Source organism: Mirounga leonina, unplaced genomic scaffold (assembly GCF_011800145.1).
Source record: "Mirounga leonina isolate KUSES-001 unplaced genomic scaffold, KU_Mleo_1.0 Mir_152, whole genome shotgun sequence".
NCBI classification, from domain to species: Eukaryota; Metazoa; Chordata; class Mammalia; order Carnivora; family Phocidae; genus Mirounga; species Mirounga leonina.
In genome coordinates, this window is record NW_023270380.1 from 8,075,408 (window position 1) to 8,097,818 (window position 22,411).

Below are 22,411 nucleotides of genomic sequence, written 5' to 3' on the forward strand. Positions count from 1 at the left end.
GAGCATTTTACCACATTTTTTCCCCATCTTTTTCTTTAATATAGTTTTATATTGAAACCTATTGTAAACATTCATGGAACTTTAAAAAATATTCTTTAGCAGGGGTGCCTGGGCGGCTCCGTTGGTTGATCATCAGACTGTTGATTTTGGCTCAGGTCATAATCTCAGAGTTGTGGGATCAGATCGAGCACTGTGTAGGGCTCCATACTCAGCAGGGAGTCTGCTCAAGATTCTGTCTCTCCCTCTGCCCCTCCCTCCACTGTCTCTAAAATTTTAAAAAATCTTTATTAAAAAGTGTTCTTTAGTAATAAAATTGATTCTAGCTCAAAGATAACTTTATTTCCTTAAAATAAAAAGTCCTGGGGCACCTGGGTGGCTCAGTCGGTTAAGTGTCTGCCTTCAGCTTAGGTCATGATCCCAGGGTCCTGGGATCAAACCCCACATCAGGCTCCCTGCTCAGTGGGGATTCTGCTTCTCCTTCTCCCTCTGCTTCTCTCCCAGCTTGTGTGCTCTCTTGCTCACTCTCTCTCTCAAATATTAAAAAAAAAAAGCCCTGGGCTAAAGAAAATAAAACTTTGGGGGCAAAGTCTCCTAAGAAGTCAGTTTTGATTGGCAATGATTGATCCTAGCATTTATAATTTAAGATTGGCCTTCTTAAAAGAAATGACTAAAGAAGTAACCAAAGACTAAAACAGTAAGTCTAGAGAAGCCCTTTTGAAAATAATGCTAATATTGTGTTATATTAGTTAACTGGAATATTGGAAAGGTGAACAAAGGTATAAATCAGTGTCAAGTTCTGAAAAAAAAATTAGAAAGTATATACGTGTATTTAATCTGCAAAGATCATGAATATTTATGCTAAGATTTATTCACTCAACATGTATTTATTGAGACATTCCATGTATGATATAATGTGCTTGGTGGGCTAGGGAGCTCACAGATTAGGGCGGAAAGGCATAAATGTATACATAGATACCTACACACCCACGACCACACAATAATGTGAGAAATCATAGTAAGTCTAAGTCTACAAGGTGCTCTGGGAACCAAGGGGAAGAACTGAATCCCTTCTTGGGTAGAGAAGGCTTTTGAGAACAAAAGGAAACACAAACAAGATGAAAAAGGCCTTTCATTGGCAAATTAAGTACAGTTGTAAAATGAATGTGCCTGTTTATGCAAGTTTTTATTCGTGTAAGTAAAAATTATTTTGTTGGAATGCATTTACCAATGTATAATGAAAGCTAGTGAGCACACTTGATGCACCCATGTTGGTTAATTTGGCAGAGTTTCCAGGGATCATTCTCACATAAGAAGTGAGTTTACCTTATATGTAATGTAGAACAAGAAAGGGCTATTCTTAAATCATAGAGCTTGAAGGTGGTGATGTTTTGTTTTGTTTTCCAAGATCCCTCTGAAAAGGCATCTCAAAACCCTGGAACACATCATCCATCAGCTCCTCCCTTGGCGCCCGGGAAGGAACCGATTTCCCAAGATGGTTGTCAGTCCCATCCCCTGGAAACAATGCTGGCAGCCTCTTGCAGTCCTCTGAATCTCTGATGCATGTGCATATCTACAAATTATTCTTCTTTGTCTTTCCAGACTGAACTCTATCGATGTGAAGTATCAGATGTGGAAACTAGGAGTCGTCTTCACTGACAACGTAAGCCCTCCTTCATTTCCACAAAGTACACCACACTCACATTAGATGAGTCTGCTGGGCTTCTGCAGATGAATCCCAGTTACTTAAGAAAGTAATCAAGTATCAATTCATTTAATACAGATCATTACTTGACAATGACCCAGGGAAACACAGGATTAATTAGCCGATCTCTCATTCCATTTCTTTCAGTAGCCAAAAGATTAACATGAAATATATTTATACAAGAAAAATTTGAAACTGAGATGCAAATTCATGTGTATTTTCATTTAGGTTTTAGTTGGGCAGTGGCATACTTCAAAGTTTGAGATGTTAAAATGAAAGTTCTAAATAAAAAAAATTTAAAAACATTAACTGTGATAAATTTAAGTTTCCCCCAATTAAGTATGTTGGAACTATTGTATTTCTTGTTCTTGATTGATCCTTCTTTTCTCAAAGAGCCTAGGAGCCTATGAACTAAACATAGGGCCCAAGCATATGTACAAATATAAGGGAAAAAATCACCTAGTACTAAAAGCCACCAGCTGTCAGCTCAGTCAGTCACATTTTACGACCCTGGCTTGCTCAGTAGCTGTACATTTTTGACTTTAGAATTTTCAGTTTAAAAAATTGTTACCATCACTCTTTTTTATGCTCCCATTTGCTGTCTATGGGAAGTTGCTGGAGACAGTCATGAAACTCTGCTGGATGGATCAACTATACATTTTTTGCTGTGGGGTCTCAGCTCATCTCCTGCTGGCTCATAATCCTCTTACCATCCTCACACACCTGTGAAGGGGAATGTACGAACAAACCCAAAGGCTTAGCCCTAGGCCTTCCACTGTTTTTGCTTTTGTGCTTTCTCCCTTGGACATCTCAGTTAGTCTCAAAATGTCACTCTAATTAGCACTGACTTTTATAATGAACGTTAGTTCTATTCTCCTAAAGGCACATGACACCTCCCAAATTCTCCCACCTCTATCCCTATGCCTACCACACCCAACCATGGACCCAGAACTCTTGAGTCTCTTAGCGAACTCTCCAAAGAGCTCATAAGCAAGTCTTGTAAGTATCCTTTGGAACTGTCAACTGTTAATAAGATGTCCTATGGACTAATTTCTCATCTAATAATGGAAGCATTCCCTTGGGTCAAAAGACCTCATCTCCAGCAGTGGTGTTTTCCATTCAAGCAGCCCCACTGACTTGGCCTCTGCCTGTGAAGGTCAATTTTCCTTGACCTCCTCATATGCCATAGTACTTGCATCGTGCATAATACTCATCTTGCCATGCAGTTTTCTTGTCCTCCAGAGAATTGGGGCATGGACAGACTTCTTCAGACTTTAGTATTCTCATATATCATTCATCCTCCTGCAGTTTCATGGCTTCTGTTTGGCCAGTCACCTCTCAATATGTCTTCAATCTTTAATAGTGCAGTTTCTGTCTGAAACAGTGGGGGTTAACAGATGCAGTACAAGATTCCTAGTTAAATTTAAATTTCAGATAACTAAATGTAGACACTTGTGTATTTATATTCACAAATAAATATATCCCAAATATTGCATGGGACATACTTAATCTAATAATTACTTATTCTTGGGGCACCTGGCTGGCTCAGTCGGTGGAGCATAGGACTCTTGATCTTGGGGTTGTGGGTTTGAGCCCCACCCTGGGTGTGGAGATTACTTAAAATCTTCTCTTGCTCTTTCTTAAATAAATGAATAAAATCTTTAGGAAAAAAAAGGGGGGGTTGCCTGGTGGCTCAGTCGGTTAAAAATAAAACCTTAAAAAGTAATAATAATAAAAGTTAGTTCTTCTTTACCTGATGTTCTGCTGTAACTGGGCAGCCTGTGTTTTTATTTGCCAAATCTGGCTGTCTAAGCAGAGGCCCTGTGTAGTCTACACTTGTATCTTTGGCTCAGCTTATCACCTGTATTAGGCCTCTCACTCATACTATGCACACAAACTTGTCCTTTCTCCTCACCCTTTGCATTTCTTAATAGCCTGCTAGATGTGTCCATCCAGATGTCCCGTGACAAATGTATCCTCCCCTCTCCTCCCCACTAAAAGCAGTCCCCTATCTGCCATTGCCTCTTCCTCTCAGTATCTTGTTCTTCTAAACTCACATGACCAGCTTGGACTCCTTTTCCTTCAATGTATACATTTAATTATGTGCCTAATTGGATTGTTTTTCTGTCCTCTGTGATTCTGCCTTCTGCGCTGGCCACTTCTGCTGCCAGTCGTGGCTCTCGTAACCTCACCCACCTGTGGGGTCGGCCAGTGGTGTCCTAACGTAATGGCTCTGCCCCTTACGCCTTCTTTTAGGAAGGAGCTTGACCGGAGTGAGCTCACTTTCCTCATTTGTAAATCTGGGGCTAAAACTGCCTACTTACCAGGGGTCTTGCTAGAATAAAATGAGACACTGTATGTGCAAATATATGGGGCAGTGACCAGCACTTGGTAGGTGCTCAAGACACGTTCATAAGATGCTGCTTTTCATACACCATTATTCTATACAATGCTCCAGGGGCTCTCATGGGCCAACAGATGTGCCCACATCCCTTCACTTGGCCTTAAAGCCTTCCAACCCTGCTGTACATTTCCAGACTCTCATCTCCTGAAACAGAAACTCACTCTCAAGCCAAACTGTCATTCTTGAGCACATTCTCCAGTCTTATCTCAGTGTCTGTTTTCAAATACTGTTTTCTTTTTTTCAGCCCGGTTTCTAACTTCAGCCCCAAGCTGCCCATAGAAACTCTGTACTCCCTCAGCCCCCTCTGTCTTGTTTTTGTTCTAAGGTCTAAGATATATTCTGGTCAAAATGAAGGTTTCCACCCCTCCCCAAAATACGTAGCTCCCGACCCCACTGGCAAAACATGCCTTTTGCCCAAGAGACTGTAATCCAAAAAGTAAGCATGATCACAGTATCTTCCTTCTACTTTATTCATTCCCCTCCCCTCAAAAATATATACATTTTCTAGCCTCTGTGAAGTTAATCCCTCACATTGATTATAATCAAGATTTCTACAGATAGTACCAATTGTATCATTAGGTTTATTACAGCGTTCAGTGACATTAAATAGTATTTGCATTTTCTCCTCGACTTGTTTTGGTTCACGTAAAGTGAGATGCTTGGTTAAGAAGACACCACATATAATCTCTTGTAACTAGTAGGTCTCAACAAACACTGATTTAGTGAGTAAGTAAATGAAAAATGAAAGAGGAAGGGAAAAGAGGGAGGGAAAGTTGATTGGTTTTTGGTTGACTGTAGAGCAGGGGCTCCCAGCGGGGGCAGTTTTGTCCCCCAAGTGACATTAGGCAATGTCCGGGGACATCTTTGGTGGCCAAGGCTAGGGAGGAGGGAGCTCCTGGCATCTGGTGGGTAGAGACCAGGGTTGTCACTAACCATCCTACATAGACGGTCCCCCACAATGAAGAATTATCCAGTGTAAACTATCAGTAGTGCTGAGGTGGAGATCCCTTGCTATTAAATATGAAGTCAATAAAACTTTCTCTGTGGGAAAATTCACAAGAACACCCTCTCTGATATAAAGGAGAGAATGACTTTGAACCTCTCAGAACAAACTAAAGGAAAATGAAATACACAAACTGATGTAACTAATTAGAATGATATAAATGTATAGACTAAGAAGGGAGTAAATGAAGTGATTATAGTAGAATGAAATCAGAGTAGCTTTTGACAATAGTCACTCATTCTATTTTCTGATATGCTTCCCTCCTGTTTTGTCTTCTCAGTCCTTCCTCTACCTGGCCTGGTATATGACTATGTCCGTTCTTGGACACTATAACAACTTTTTTTTTGCTGCTCATCTTCTTGACATTGCTATGGGATTCAAGACGCTAAGAACCATCTTGTCATCAGTAACTCACAATGGCAAGCAGGTAAAAGTTGATCTCTTTTCCCTCCTGCAAAAACCAAAAAAATCCAACAAATAATATACTAACCCAAATAAACCCAACCTCCAATGGCAATATGCAGTTGTAAAGATTTTTGTGAATGGAGGATCTGCACTTTTTCTTTTATAAACCATGAGGATTATTAGTTGAGGAGTTCCCTAAACCCACATTCAAGTCTTGGCTTGACCGATTCGCTGAGTGACCTTGGATAACTTATTTAACATTTTAAAATCTCTACTCATTTTGTCAAATGAATACAATAAAAGTACATGCCTTTTAGAGTTTTGGGGGAAATTAAATAAAAACATAAATGTGCAGGTGTTAGCACAGGCCCCGGCACATAGGAAACACCCCCAGGAAATAGTTAATTTTTTCCCAATATGATATTTGCTCCATTTGATACTATAGGGAACCAAAATGTGTTGTAGCATCCTGAGGCACTAGTTGTAATAGTAATAAAACACGAGATGCCACATTCTTAATTTAATGTAATATTTCAAAAATAGGTATCTAGGTATTCTTTTCTCCACTTTTAAACTGAGCAAAAAAAATAATGTTTCATACTTGACAGGGTCATACTTAGAGTACTTATGTGTAATAATGGCTTAGTTCCAGATAATCAATTTATGTTTTAATGGAGCCCAACTGTAATGTGAAAACTTTCATTATTAATAAACTTACTGTAGAAGCATGTATTAATTGATTCATTCTCTATCAAGTGTCCACTGGGAGAGATAACACATTCTATGTCAGTTATTTGGCTTAATAGAGTCCTTTTCCAGAATTTTATAATCCAGCATATTTTTAAGTCCGTGCCCACTGTTAAATTCACATGATTCAGTTAAATTATCATGATCTTTAGTTTCCTAAATTTCAACACATTGTTCTTATATATGCCACTTTAGTTTCTGAATGTTTGACATTAGCAAAAAAGTGTACTATGCTTATTCGTTCACAGTATTGAGTTCCTAATATATTTAAAGAACTGGAGATGCTGAATCTATTGTGTATTTTCACACAAAAGTTCTGGCACTACTTTCAATTAACTTCTAAAATTTTGTTGTGATTATTCCTTTTCTTTTTGAGCTATCAGTTTTTCATATGCAGAAATCTAAAGAGCTTCATAGTCCTTATAGATAGGTAAAACATGCAGAAATTTACAGTGGCATTGAACTTAATTTACAGAAGTGAATTAAGCCCTCTATTCAGATAACATGTTTTCTCCAGATAATTATAAAGTGATTTTTGAACAACTTAATGTATGCTGCACAGTCCAGAACATAGGGATTCGTTGTAGTAAGAGGAAGTAGACAGAAAAGAGAATGCATTTTGGTGTGTTTAGAGTTCCTGTGATAAAAATAGAAATATATTTCACCAACTTGGTGAAAGTCATGTTTTCAACATAGACATACCATGATCAATTTGGACATGAAAGTAAATCAGAGTTTATTACTATTCCAGCTGCAGTATGCATTTACTTGCCAATTAAGTAGGGAAGTTTTGCATGAAATAGTCTGAAAACTTGATAAAGAGAATATGAAAATAAATTCCTGCCCCCTGGGGGGTAAGAAAGATATGGAGTGAGCTGTGGATTCCATTTCTTTCCAGTCAATAAATCCAGCTATGTGCTCATAGAAAGCTCTCCTCCCACACGGATATCAAATATGCCAGTCATATATGTCTTGCATTTCTAATGCATGTTCAATTCACATTGCTTTCCAGCTTGTATTAACCGTTGGCTTACTAGCTGTTGTCGTATACCTATATACGGTTGTGGCATTCAATTTTTTCCGAAAATTCTACAATAAAAGTGAAGATGGTGATACTCCAGATATGAAATGTGATGATATGCTAACGGTAAGTTCACTTTGATCTCATATGAATGAAAAAATTCTCCTGCTTCTTCAATCCGAGTGGTTGTGTAGTTATTCTTCAGCCATGTGGAAGAGAAAACAGCATACACAGCAAAAAGTTGTGTGGCTCTTTAAAAAAAAAACAACAGTTTATGAAACATAAAGGACCATTTCTACCGTTTTTGCACATCTGTGGCACCAACCTGATAATGAGTAGATTTCCTGCATAAAGAACTTAGAACTGGAAGGATTAATATCAACACTTTAGCTTATTGGTTCATAGATTCCAGGACAGCAGGTAAAATTATTTCCTTGGAAAATATTTTGAAGCCTTAGTGGCTTGTTCACTGTAATGGTATTAACGGACATCACTGAAGTCCAAAAATAAATGTCTTAAAAGAACTGTTAGTTTTTGCTTTTATATTCAGTATCCTGGCTTAAATTATCTTTTTAGTCTTGGTTGTAAAATCAATGGATGTGAAAGTTTTCATATTGGTCTATCACTGTTCTGTAACCCACCTCTCTGAAAATGGCATATCAGAAGTTATCCGACATGAGATCCTAGATTGGAAATATGTACCTCTAGCTGAAAGGATATGAATTCTTCATTGAGCACCAAATCAAATAACCTACATAAATGGGGTTAGTGGGGTAAGAGACTAACAAAATGATAGTAAAATTACTCTAGAAAAAATAAACATCCCAAAAGAATAGTGAGAGAGAACTAATATAGAACTAGTACTTCAGGCAGGTTTTGAACTAGAGAATGATAAATCTATGGGACAGGATAGAGAGTCTAGAAATACATTCAGACACACTTGGAAATTAAAAATGTAATAAAACTGGCTTTTGAAATCAGGAATGAAGAAGAATTCAATAAATAGTATTGGTACTATGGATGTGCTTTTGAGGAAATTTAGATAAAAATTGATACCAGCCTAGTTCTTTAAATCAAAATAAATTCTGAATGGAACAAATATTTTAATGCAAAAAAAAATTTGATTTTTGAAATAATAACAGTTTTTAAATGGCAAAAGGTATTTCTGAGTATGACATAAAACCTAAAATGCATGGAAGCTTAAAAAATTACTTTAAAAAGGAACAACTATAAGCAAAATCTTAAAGACAAATGAGAAACTGGGAAAAATATACTCAACACTATAACAAAGGGCCAGTGTCCTTAATTTACTGAGTCCTTATCACATCACTAGGAAATAAAGAAGCCAAGAGAAAAATGAAGACTATGTCTAGACAACTCGTGGTAAACTTCAATCAGCTTATAAATTGGGAAAATGCTTACCCTCTACTGTAATTAAAGAAATGCAAATCAAAACAATTAACTGCCACTTTTTCCCTATCAGGTTTGTAAAATAGTAAAGTTTTTTAATACCCACGGTTGTTAAATTGATGGGAAAACTGGCACTTTCATGAATACTGTTGGGAATTGAAATTAACACAATGATTTTAGAGATATTTTGCAAGATCTCTCACATTTTTAATTGTACTTAGCCTTTGCCTTGTCAGTGCCCCTGCTAGTATTGATTTAAATGTTTATTTACAAATATGCTCCTGTATGTTCAAGGATACTTGCTATCACAAATTGGAAATAATCTAAATTATCAACAGAGTCCCAATTAAGTCAATTATCACAAATCCATACCACAGAAAAGTAGGTAGCTATTTAAAAATAAGACAGATCTGCACATGTTGATATAGAAAGACATACGAATTGCATTTAAGTGGAGGGAAGCAAGATCTTGAACAGTACTGTAAGATCCTAATTGTGCGCACATACACACACACGCTAGAATGCACATACTAGGTATGCTACGATATGGATACAGTGTTTCTAGAAGGATACATAGGAAACTGTTAACAAGGGTTCCTACAGGGAGTAGGACCACAGATTAGGGAGAGAATAAACTTACACAAGAGACTGGTCACTGGTAGCATAACACCCACCAGAATCATTAACATGCAACACTTTACAATCAGTAAGGAAGTAAATATCCACCTTGCTTCTCTACCTGATGACCCTGAAGACCAGGGGTAGCAGGTGGCTAGAGGCAGGGAGGGGATCGGAAGGCTGGAGGAAGCGACAAGGCACAAAAGAAACTCAGTAAGTACTAAGAGCAGGCCGTTTTGTCTCCAGTGACTCCAGGGAGATTCATTTCTATTCCAGGAGAACCCCCTCCCACCCCTTCCCCAGTGGTTCTAAATCTCAAAGTCCACACTCCCCAGGTCAGAAGGTTTACTAAAGGTCATTCATTCTCAGAGGGTATGGTACTCATGCATTGCTGAAGAATGCTGGAAAGGCGGGATGACTTCAGGGAGTGGTATCGAGTGGCCTGTCTTAGGGAGTAGGAACAGTGGGGCCTTTGTCCTCCCATCTCCTACCACAATGGGACCCCTGCAACATCCTGGTCTCCCCTTCTAACATCATGATGTGACCCTGTTCAATTATCCTAATGGTATCCTTGGATGACTACATTTTGAATATCACTCTCAGTATGTGTTTCCATTGCTTTTGTAAATTTTGCCAACGTACTTATTATGAGAAGAATCCAGGCATGATTTGAACAAGAGGTGGGTTAGGAAGACAACTAACTGCCTTCACCAATTGCATGGGGCATATATGGAGAAGGCAGACAAATTCGCCTCGCTGTAGGAGGAGGAAATAAGGCTTCTTGATATTTTCAACTATGGGCTCAGGACTGAGCCTGGATTTTGCTCGGTTGAAGGGGTTTCTGCTCGTACCAGTGAGACTACCTACAACCAGCGCTGTTGTGTTTATATTCCTACGCATAATGACAAGCTTTCTGTCTTGCCTTTGGGTGAGGTGAGGTTGGGGGCATCACACAGGATACCTCTTAGAAGTTTTTTCTTGCAAAAGAAGATTCAGTGCCAAGATACAAGCACCATCTCAGCTGTCAGCTCTGTCACAACTGTTTAGGGTTGATCAACCACACGGGGGGCTGCGTAGCTTTGCACGTGCCCGTGTCTAGCTGATGGTTCTTAAAAACTGTTGCATCAGAGGCCACATGACCTAGATTTCCCTTACAGTGTTAGGTCTCAAAACACCTTTTAATTTGCCTCTTGCTGATACTCCTGCAGGGAGGTTTGAACAAGCCAACAACATGTAAAATGCAACTGATGACTTACGGTAGTGCTCATCAGAAGTCATGGCTTAGCACAACCAGACAGAAGGATGGAGTAGGAGGTGGTCAGGTTTGATTTCTTTCATGTGCTTCTCAAAAGAGAATCCTTCCTTTATATCATCTCTAGCATTTAGTCTTCGCAGGGGGAAGCCTAGTATTGTTTGCTTGAGATAGGTTTTCTTCACTCATGCCCTATTTTCTGGCATCATGCTGAGCTTCCATTGCCTTTGTTATTTCTGGTTGTTTCCTAGGGTATTGTAGGAACATTTTAGGTTTTCACAGGGTCTTGGTTCACCTGCCAGTGTTTCATACCTAACAGCAGGTGGCGCTGTAGCTGCAGTTTTTCAGACCAGGTGATGCTTCAGACTTGGCTGGCTTCCTCCCTCCCTCCCTCCCCTTCCCTCCTCCCCTCCTCTTCCTTCCTCTTTTTCTTTTCTCTTTATTTCTTTCTCTTTCTCTACTTACTTATTTATTTAGGATCACGGTGTTTTGAGCCTGACAATCTAATTAAGCCATCAGTATCCTGAGAGAATTTGAACCTCCTCTCCAAGAAGATAGGAGGAGAAAGTGAAAAATGATCCAAAGTTCCAAAGTCCTGGGCAGAAAGATGATTGTAGCTAGATAGCGAGGGAGACTGACTTGGCATAAATAAAGACATTCATCTCAGAATGGGTGGTTCTCAACCTCCAATGCACAGAGGATTCAGGGCAGCTCTTTATGAATCCACAGGTCGGTGAGGCCACCCCCAGATCCCCTGAATCAGAAACTGCAGGGAAGGTGTCAAGACCTGTGTATTTTGGGGAAAAAACAAAACAAACAAACAAAAAACCTTTCCAAACTTTCCAGGTGGTTGAGACAACTAGTCACTCCTGGGGAAGTAACCAGCTTAGGTGATTATTATTTTTTTTTTTTTGATTGATTGATTTAGAGAATGAGAGCATGCCAGTGAGCAAGGGGAGCGAGGGGAGGGAGACAAACAAATCCCCCAATGAGTGGGGAGCCCTACGTAGGGCTCAATTCCAGGACCCTAAGATCAGGACCTGAGCCAAAATCAAGAGTTGGACGCTTAACCAACTGCGCCACCCGGGTGCCCCTATTCTGAATCACTTATTTTACTCTCCCAACAAGTAATCTGTCTCTGTCTCAATCTCTATTTCTCCTCCCGCCCCCTTTTTTTGGTCAGGATAAAGATCTCGTAAGGATCTTCACCAATCCACCAGAAACTGCTCCTCCTCCGTATTTCCTAAAGCTATTGCAAACAGTGCTTAACCCTGGAATGAATCCATTGAGATGGGTGACTGGGGCAGAAGCCATAGAATAGTAAATCTTGAGAATTAACAACTATTTCTAGTTGTTTGTAGTGCCAGGCACCTTCCTTCCTCGTGACTCAGATTCTCTGAACAAAGTACATCTGTTTGTTTCCTGGAATTACTCTTTCCATTCTCCAGCTCTGACGTTCAGGTTTGAGCTGATTTTATGAAAAGGAAGCTAAACGAGAGGTTTTCTGTTTTCAGAAGCAGAATGATAACCTAACAACTAAAAGCCTGACGGCCCCATGTTCACAGGTGTTTACCACACTACCTCATATTCCACCGTAGCAACCATCTACCTACTATTTCACCAGGTTGTGAAGGTTAAGGTTAGTAAAATCACTATCAAAATCCCACAGGTGAACCATGCATTTTATTCTTTTAAAATGTAGTATCTTATTAAGCCTAAATAATCAAATCCATAAGACTACCTATCTTTTCAGCATGGCCATAAGTCTATTATTGAAATATGGTGGTATCCCTTTTTGGGCATCAGAGTTGTCACAGAATGAAAGTGAGCAGAGAGACCGGGATATTGCTGGGAGAGGCTAGATGGCTGAGATCTGAAAATCTGAGAATAGTAAATAGTAGACATTTACTTTGGTAATTTAGCCTCATTCCATGGTCTTATCTCCAGCTGTGCATGTCTAGAAAATAAAAGTGAATCATTCTCTTGAGGACAGACTCACATTAACCAGGCTCCTAAGAGTCAGATCTATGAGTCAGAATACTAACATCCTACTTGTTAAGAGTTTGTGCCACAAGAAAACACAAACTCTATGTTGAAAGCCAAATTATAATCCAAAGTCTTGGTTAGCAAGATTTAGCAAAAAGGAGCTAGATGATCTTCATCCCCTACATGTCAAAGAAGCAGGACTTGGAGAGCTAGGACATTCCAGAACCTGGATGGGGAGTGGCAGTGATACACTGTTAGCCCAATATGGGTATAGTATGAGTGTGGGAGCCAGAGGGCCAGAATTGGATATGGAGAAGTGCCAGACCAGAGACAGGCAGAGTGTCAACACTGAGTCCCCAGCCCAGAGAGGGGATTACAAACAAAGCCAAATATGGTGAAGCCAGGAATGGGTGGCCTATGTTAGTTCACTAAGTAAAGAGTAGGCAGCTGCAATAATTATCTATTCCCCGTGGCCACGACTAAGCACATAAGAAGACAGATTTGGAGAAAAACATACAACCCGAGCTTTTTCTTAATAAAAATAAATGCTTACGGTAAAAATAATCCTAACAGTATGCAAGAATATACAGTGAAAATAAAATTTCCTCTTCCTACAGATCCAATGTTCTGGGTTTCAAGTACTGTTTTAGACACACAGTTATTGGAAATTAATGCAGTGTCCGGACGGATATTTTTTTAAATGACTGTCTTCAAAATTTTACTTCCAGAGTTTGGTTCAGTAGGAGGTACCAGGAATCCCCAATGTTTATGCCTCTAGGAGATCCAGATGCACAGTTTGGTTTAGGCACCATTGGTTTCATTGGGCTCTAAAGAATGACTTTCCGGGCCTCTCTGCAAGAAGGACCCCATACCTGAGCTCCAGAACAGTTCTTGGGGTGGGGGGCGGTGGAGGGGGAGTGCAGAGCTGCCTTGTGATACTATTCATTGTGTGTCAGGCTGACGAACTTCCTTTCTGAGTGATCCAATCTTTTTTTAATTCTGTTCATTAAATTCCAGGCCTCTGACCCAAGAAACTTTTTATCTGTATCTATCACTATTAGCTATTGAACTATGAGCATTTTGGTGTCCCCTTGCTGCTGGTCCTATGCCTGCACTTTGTGCTTTTTAAAGTGATCTGAGAATTTGAGGTTTATAGGTCAAGGCAGTGAAGTCTCCATGAGAACACTGATCAGTCATGACCTTTCACTCCTCATTCATCCCACAAGTGATTTATAAGTTCCTATCACGTGCTGGACATTCTTTTAGGCACTGATAATAGAGCAGTAACCAAAATTGTTCTTGTAATGAAGCCAATCCTAGTGGAGTGAGAGGGATCATAAAGCATCAAAAATAGGTAAATTGGAGATACAGGTCTGGAATTCAGGAAGGAGACCCATGGCATAAACAGAAATGTTTTTAAGTAATTAGCACAGAGATGAGAGCTTAAGTGTGAACCTGGCACATTCCCCTGGGGAGCGTCCTAACAGAAGAAAGGTCAGAGAACCCGGTGCTAGGGCACTGGTTCATGAAAAGATAGGGAGATGAGGAAGAAGTGGCCAATGAGGCTGAGAAGGAATGGCCAGAAATGTAGAAGAAAACGAGGGGATTATGATGTCTCCCCAAGAGAACACACAGTGTCAAGCAAGGCCTCTGTCCCCTTCATTATGGCAGACAGTGGGTAAATGTGTCTTGCACTGGTGGGTGACATCAGTTGGATAAAACACAGTGTCAGGAACGGTTTAAGACGGTCTCCTGGAGGAAGGATTATTAACTGAGGGTTCGAAGGGATGAAAGGAATGGGATAAGAATATGAAATTATTTTTCAAGATAAGGAGAATGTGCAAACCAAGATCTAGAATCCGGGATATTATCTGAGGGGCGTGGGTAGGATGGAGGGTGGTGTCTGGGAGCCAGGATGGATCATCGGAGAGGGGTGAAGTGTCACTAAATCTGAGGCGCCAACATGGAGAGTATGAGCTTATCCTGAATAAAGATAAATCATGGATGCTTTCGGCCACTGGCTCTCAAATGTGATTTTGCCCCCCAGGGGACACTTGGCAATGTCTGCAAACATTTTTGGTTATCCTCAGGATGGGTGCAATTGGCATTAAGTGGGTAGAGGCCAGGGATCCTTCTAAAATATCCTATAATGCACAGGACAGACCCCACACAAAGAATGGTTGGCTCAGAATGTCAACGGTGCTGATGCTGAGAAACCCCTCCCTTTTCTGCGCAGTGGGCACTTGGAGCTGTACTTATTATTGGTTGCTTTAATGTTTCACACTTTAAACAATGAGCTGTTATTTCTCCCTTTCCCCTGTCTTCGTTATTCTTCACGTTCGAGTAGAAAAATTTCAGCATCATATTCCATACATGACAGATGAGGGGCCGGTGAGGGTTATTGGGTCTGTTTTTTTCTAGCTTAATTTCTGAGAGTCCATCTTATTATACATTGGGCTTTTACTTCCTCTTCCCTATGTCTGTTATGCTAAAAACATGAACAGGGTGATTAAGCATAGTCTTGTGGACTTCAATGTGATCTTAATAGGATTACCTTATGCCAGATTCTAGTGAGGTATTTTTCATCCTCCGCAAAGTGTGACAGAAGGTGCTAAGCAGAGTGTAACAGTGCAGAGTTTTGTTTAAAAAGCAGCAGAGTGTAAAGGCCAAGAAGTGTTGGCGTCACAATCATAGATACTGAAACAAAAAGGCAAGGTAGAAGGCAAAGATTCCCATCGTTTCCAGAGTGAGGATTAGGAACTAGAGGGAGAACCTTAGCTTTGTTGGATGTGAAAACAGACAGTGTTCCTCCAAGAAGTGACCATTTCTCTCCTTCCCAGTGCTATATGTTCCACATGTATGTTGGGGTACGTGCCGGAGGGGGTATCGGTGATGAAATCGAAGACCCAGCAGGCGATGAATATGAAATCTATCGAATCATCTTTGACATCACCTTCTTCTTCTTCGTGATTGTCATTCTCTTGGCCATAATACAAGGTAAGCATTGTCTTCACTGAAGTGCAAGAGGATCTAGAACGTGAGCCACCTGTTGTTTAAGCTAACAGTAAGGTAGGGTAAGGATGTCAAGTGCTTTCTGGAAAAGCCAAATAGAACTGTTCTTTTCAGGATTTCTTCATTCAAAATCTGTAGAGGGAAAATCAAAGCAGCATGGGACCCTGGGTGTACGGAGGATGGATATGGGACTCTTTTCCCATAACCTGATGGAAGGAGCACTTCCCTCAGTTTGACTCTCTGCCCTGCCACTTACTGACTTAAAATGTTGGGTGGGTGAGCCATGTAATTCCTTTGGGTCTTTCAAATCAAAATTATATAAATCTCTAAGCCATAGTATTATTGAAAAGTTTTTTTCTTTTAAAGAAGTGATATATGAGTACCCAGACAGTACCTAATGCACAATTAGCGCCTCCTAAATAATTTTAAGGCTATCATCTTTGGATATCTACTATGTGCCTGCACATGTATTAATTCATTTTACCCTCATGCATCCTGTGAGAATGGTGGTGTTATTTACATCTGAAGAAACTGAGCCATAATACGTCTAAGTAACTTGGTCAAAGTGCACAGTTGAGAAGTGTCAGGGCTGGAATCCAAACCCAGGGTGTCTAGACCCAGAGCCCGCACTTAAAACCAGAGTACCATATTGACCCACCAGTTCTATCCTTTACTCCAAGGACACTTGGAATGTGGTGTTTTCCTCCCTCAGAAAAATCACTCTTGTTATCTCTTTCTGTTCATCCATTGATCCTGGCTTGAATTAAATGTCTATGAACATGATATAATCCTCTAGGTTCTACGGGCACAAAACAGTACTTTTGTTTTTTTCCAGTAAAGTACATGAACACGTTTAAAGGATTCATAACCCATCCTTTATGTCTTTATTGCGTGTAATGATGTGTTTTATAAGAGAGCAAACTCGTAAATCCCTTGGAAGAGGTGCAGCCAGTGAGTCAGAGAAGGAAAAGGGTCTGAGGGAAAACAGCACAGGGCGGTTAGTTCCTGGCTGACACAGTTAATAACGTGATGGCGAGTTTGTCAGGAACTTGTGAAAAGAATGATCTGAGGCCCGTTCCTCAGTTAATATGGTAATGTTTGATTTCCAAATTGGTACTTGAAAATCTCATTAATGGAGTTCTCTGCGCTTTCCAACCAGAAATCACAATTGCTCTTTCTCAGAGTGAAGTAGCAAGAAACATACCCTCTGTATGTGCCAAGGTAATGAAGGGTTTTTCCTGCTCTGTCCCTTCATTGTGAAACCCCCTTCCTGCCCCCAAAGAGAGAATGCTGCCATCCTAGGAGGACTGTCGGGTGTGTGCTCACAATCTGTACCACATTCTGAGCATTTCCCGGCACGGCTGTCCATTTTGCCTTTCCTTGGAAGGATTAGCCAAGGGCCTGTGAATTTAATAATTCTCTGGTTGATAAAGATTAGAGTGTGTTTTTATTGAACACTAGGTTTAATTATTGATGCTTTTGGAGAACTAAGAGACCAACAGGAGCAAGTGAAAGAAGACATGGAGGTGAGTCTGTCTGTGTCTGGCTCAGCTTTGTTACTGTGGGCACTTGTTTCCCCTACTGTCTTTATCCAAGAATCATGAATGGGGAAGAAAGTAGGGGAGGACATAAGCACCATGTGACTGCCTTGGCCTGTTTCGGACCTGGGCAATACATACCCCTGACCAGTGTGCTAGGTGGGAACTGTGGCGGGCTCCGGGTGCGTGCACACTAATATGGCACCATCTACCCCTCAAGGAGCGGGAGAACCACCCATTCAAGATGATGGATTCACTGACAAATAAGTAAACAGACAATTGCAAAGCAGTATGTTGAGCCCTTTCTAATAACTCAAAGGAGAACATTATAGTGTAACTTAGAGGCTGTGGAAAACCAGAAATGGGTTTTAAGCAGGGTGACGGGGGTTTATATTTTACAAAGAGAACTATGGTTTAAAAGATTGGGAGTACATTAGCAACTGGCAAGATCAGGGGCAGGGAAGCGGGCTGTGAGCATTTTTTCGGCAGGAGATTACGAGGCTTCTGCTGAAGAAATCCACCGAAGATGTAGGGACCAGATGGATTCAAGCAGTACTTTGGAGTTGGCGTGAGTAGTGGGTGATGGGCCAGATGCAGAGGATGAAGGGTTTGAGCAAGCAGGGAGGATACCCAGATTTCCAGCATGAGCTACCAGACAGATGGTGGCTCAGTTACACCCAGAGTAACTGCAAGAGGTAACACAGAGGAGGGGCAGGTTCATGAGTGAATTGTTACCTATGAGCCCGTTTAGTTAAGACATCAAGTGCTATAAAGACCCATTGCTGAATATGGCCTATCGCTGTCCACAATTGTTGATCAATAAGGCAGAGAGAATTTAATAAATTATTTTAATCATCTCGAGTCGAGGCCCTAGAATCTAAGGCATCATAAACATGTCTTCAATGGTATTAAACAGTTTCTAATTTGCAAGGAAGATGAGCATCTGGAGCCACACAAGGGCCACAATGATTAAAATCACTCTAGCTGATACCTATGAAATTCTAATAATAAAACAGAAAGCCTGCTTCTCTGGGTCTTGTGTGCCAGTCCTGAGGATGGCAGACCTGAAGAGGTGCTGCTCCCAGAGATGCGGTGAGAACAAGCAGGGTGCAGAAGGAGCAGCACCCCATCCCTACAGTAGAAACGTACCCCAGTACCTGTTCATTGATTAGTTCTGTATCTAGCACGGTGCCTGGCACACAGCAGACCCTCTCAGGCATGGACTGAATACCCCACAGCTTGGTATTTGATTTGGCCCTCCCCAAATGGGAGTCATCTGTACCTTTCTCCCCCCGGGTCATCAGACTTTGTTCGGGTAGGTACCAAGCTTGTGGTCTCAGTCGAGGACACATCGAGTCTTGCCCACATAACTTCAGTCAATGTCATGAACTAGAGTGATCGCGAAGTCTGGGCATTCTCACTTAGGCTGGAGAAAACAAGGAAGAGACAGTGCTTTACAGCCCTCATTATGCTGTATGCTTTTAAGCCTCCAGCAAGACACAGTTGAGGCAACAGTTACATTAATATTCACGCGTTTGGCACAGCCTTCCCTCATGACCATCTACAATACTGAGTAAACCAAACAGCTGCCCCTAAGTGGGGAGTTGTGCGTTCCTTTGTTTTGCTTTCTGAAATCTGACATTTTAGTATTTCCCTTTGTCTTCTAGACCAAATGCTTCATCTGTGGGATAGGCAACGATTACTTCGACACGGTGCCACATGGCTTTGAAACCCACACTTTACAGGAACACAACCTGGCCAATTACCTGTGAGTGTGCCTGTCTCAGACTCTTCGGCCCCTCCCTGTCTCACCGATGCCCCCTTCTCAGCAAGCTTGAGAAACAGGAGAAAGATACAGCTTCCTTTTCTTCATAGGCTCGAGCTCAGGCTTTGAGAGAAAGACCCACAGTTAGTGGTTCTCTTGTCCCCAAAAGGAGGTTCACGTAAGAACTTGCAGCCCTTCGTGTGAACGATACCTTCTAGAACATGAAATGGAAAGATGGAAAAGAATAAGTGGAATACACGCTCAGCCTCTCAGAGAGCCCTGGCCATGTTTCCCGTTTCAATTAGGAAGACTCCAGCTGCTTCCTAGAGATCTGTGCATCTCCGTTTTTCTTTTCTGAGGACCTACAGATCTCTTGAGGCACTTATTCTCTCTTTAGGCACTATATTTTAACACGGTTAAAAGTTCTTTTTTTTTTTTTTTAAACACATAGAAATGTGGCTATTGCTGACGACTAGCGCAAACTGCAGTTTGGTAAAATATAATTCTTCGTTTCTAACGCAATTTTAATATCAAACAGAAGAGATGCAGAGTAGCTTTGTAGCAAAAGAAAAAAGCGGGCTTTGGAGTTCACAGCTGTGGGGCATTTGGCAAGTTACTTAAACTTTTTGATCCCTGGTTTTCTAAGTGGGGATTGTGATTCCTAGCCCATGAGTGAATAAAAAAATACTTTTAAAAAAGGTTAAGTTTTTGTTTCCCATGGCATTTTTTTTTTGCCTTGCCGTTTTGATCCATTTCTTTGCCCTGCCGACAGTCTGAAGAGTTAGCATGTAGCCCAATCAGAAGTAACTGTGTATGCTGACATTTCCATTCCATCCATCTCTGATTAGTCTCTCTGTATCTGTAGGTTTTTTCTGATGTATCTCATAAACAAAGATGAAACAGAGCACACAGGGCAGGTAGGTAAACAGTGACCATACACCATCTTCTGAAAGAAGTGATAGAGAATCCATACACGGTGGGAATACGTGTGCATGAAACATGAAGGGTTGGAATTACTTTCAGATATTAGTCATAGTATCTTAATAAATTCCTGTTATCCTGGACGAGTGTGCAAAGATCCCCTTTGTAGAAAAAGTAAAACTGTAAGTTCACATAAAAACTTTAAGCTTGTATTAGGTGAACATGCTGAGTTTGGGTTTTGCCAAGTATAATGTCCTTGATTGCTTAATCAGATAGCAGATGATTTCAGATGAACTTCAACCCACAGTATTAGGGTCAGTTAAAAATAATTGTGTATGAAATGTCTAAGGTTCTCCTTAAGTATTTGAAATTCTGCCTCTGCAGATATCTGCCTCCAGTTGTTAACAGCTTGAATTTGAAGGATACAATTAATAGGAATATCTTTAAAAGAACTCTTTTTTTTTTTTTTTAAGATTTTATTTATTCATTTGAGACAGAGAGAATGAGAGAGACAGAGAGCACATGAGAGGGGGGAGGGTCAGAGGGAGAAGCAGGCTCCCTGCTGAGCAGGGAGCCCGATGCGGGACTCGATCCAGGGACTCCAGGATCATGATCTGAGCCGAAGGCAGTCGCTTAACCAACTGAGCCACCCAGGCGCCCTCTTTAAAAGAACTCTTAAAATCATATACCACAAATAGGTTTTTTAATCATTATTATATTATGGTCCAGATGAAGATTGATTATTAATAGCATTAAGTGAGGTCTGGTATGGTTAGGAGCTCTCTAAATGAATATGGGCTTCCCAATCATGTAAATTATGTGTAATTACACAGTTACCTAGATATTTGACATATACATGCAACAAATTTGTGTTTTCTTTCTGTCTTCTGTTTTGTGGTAATGCACAGACTCTGGGGAAAGACCTGATGTTAATACATTTCCTTTACTTTTCCAGGAATCTTATGTCTGGAAGATGTATCAAGAAAGGTGCTGGGAATTTTTCCCAGCAGGGGACTGTTTCCGGAAACAGTATGAGGACCAGCTAAATTAGACTCAGACTCAGATCACCTCTGAAAACCAAAACATACACATTCACTCTTTCTGCCTGTCTCAGTCTCTCCCTTGCTCTCTCTCTCTCTGCTCTCTTGGAAACAATCTTGCTGAATTTGTGAATTGCCAGCATTCTATGCTTTCTGGGAGCAGTGAACTCTGTTTCTGAAGACCTGACTGTGCTTCCCCCCTCCCCGCCCCCCACCTTGTGTATTTTCTTTGAGAATAAAGACTGAAGAATAACCTAAACTCATACAAAGACAAACTAGGAACTCTGGAAAGAACACTGTTTCGGATACTCTCAATGCCAACAGATCGATTTCCTTCTGAGACTCCTGGGAAGTCCCCTTGAGCTATGGGACAGTCACAGAAAAGCGTGACAGCCACACTCATCCGGCCTCTTTATTTCACCATCCTGAAAGGAACTTTCTAATGGTCACAGAGCACTGTAGCACTTAAGAGATTGCCGTGGACACCAGTTACGAAGGGAAATAGTGCCTTACTATATGTGGGTTGAGCTATGCAGAAGATATGTGCATGAAAAAAAACATCTTTATTTTCTTTATGTCGATCTTTTTCTTTTTTCCTTAGATTGATTTTGTGGGCTTTTTTTCTTTAGTCTTTTCTCTGGTGGGGGAGGGTAAGAAAAGCAGTTTGTGCGCACCTTAAAAAAAAAAAAAAAGACGGGTGGCCTGTCTCAGGACAAGAGGAGGCTCTTCTCATTCGCTAAATTCACATTTACCCTCCCCATGTGCTCCTGCTCTTATTTTGGTAATGCTCTGATGCAACAACGCAACTTTATGAAATCTTTGTATGAAAACAAAAAGACTGCAAAAAAAATATACTTTCAAAAGAAATAATTCATTGCATGTTTATTATGCAAGTTTAAAAGAACAAAGAAAACCTCCAGAAGCAAGCTGATCAGCGTGAGAGAATGTTCATGATAATTATATTCATAGTAATAAAGTGTCGTGGGCTTAACTGTACGCTCGGGGCCAGTGTCATCCACCAACAATGTGATACATTATGAACTTGACAGTAGTTTTGGGTTTTTTTTCTCTTTCTTTTGGCCACCTGTGATCAGTTGCTGATTAAGGACTTCTTGTCAGTCCGTTTTTTAATATCAAAGCTGAAGCAATATCCATTCAGGGATTTCATCAGTTGCATCAAAAAGAAAAAAACACGGATGATAATTATCAATCACTCCATTTTGAGTCCTTTTAAATGTAATGCTTTACCTTTACAAATAAAAAGACAGATTCAGAATGGAAGCAAGATCATTTTGCAAACATTGGAGCTCTTTTATTATGAGTCTGCTTGTTAATTTTAGAATTGTAAAACTGCTCTGATTAAACTGTTTCATTAACGTTCTCACTCTCTTCTTTCCCCGTTTCACTTATAGTGGGGAGGCTTTATAAAACCTTGAGCTTTTAATAACCCGAGGGGGGTCCAGGGCAATGCAAACCCTGCCATACAGCCTTTAACACCTGAGATTTCCCTGTGGCTAAGCAAGTTCCCGCCTTTAGGATTACAGAACCTGAGTCAGCAGGCAGTCTGAACCCCCACCCCACCCCCCG

At 40.7% G+C, this 22,411-nt stretch overlaps 1 protein-coding gene across 1 annotated transcript in view; it reads left to right on the plus strand.

Annotated features, from left to right (window-relative positions):
* RYR2 (ryanodine receptor 2) overlaps positions 1–21,995 on the plus strand; it is a 725,313-nt gene extending 703,318 nt beyond the window's left edge. Inside the window, exons 97-104 of the mRNA XM_035008528.1 lie at positions 1,600–1,660; positions 5,390–5,536; positions 7,274–7,408; positions 15,389–15,545; positions 17,022–17,086; positions 18,766–18,866; positions 19,729–19,780; positions 20,740–21,995. Coding sequence (XP_034864419.1) covers positions 1,600–1,660; positions 5,390–5,536; positions 7,274–7,408; positions 15,389–15,545; positions 17,022–17,086; positions 18,766–18,866; positions 19,729–19,780; positions 20,740–20,835 — 814 coding nt within the window. The 3' untranslated portion in view covers positions 20,836–21,995. The remainder of the gene's footprint in view (positions 1–1,599; positions 1,661–5,389; positions 5,537–7,273; positions 7,409–15,388; positions 15,546–17,021; positions 17,087–18,765; positions 18,867–19,728; positions 19,781–20,739) is intronic.
* Positions 21,996–22,411: the final 416 nt, after the last annotated feature.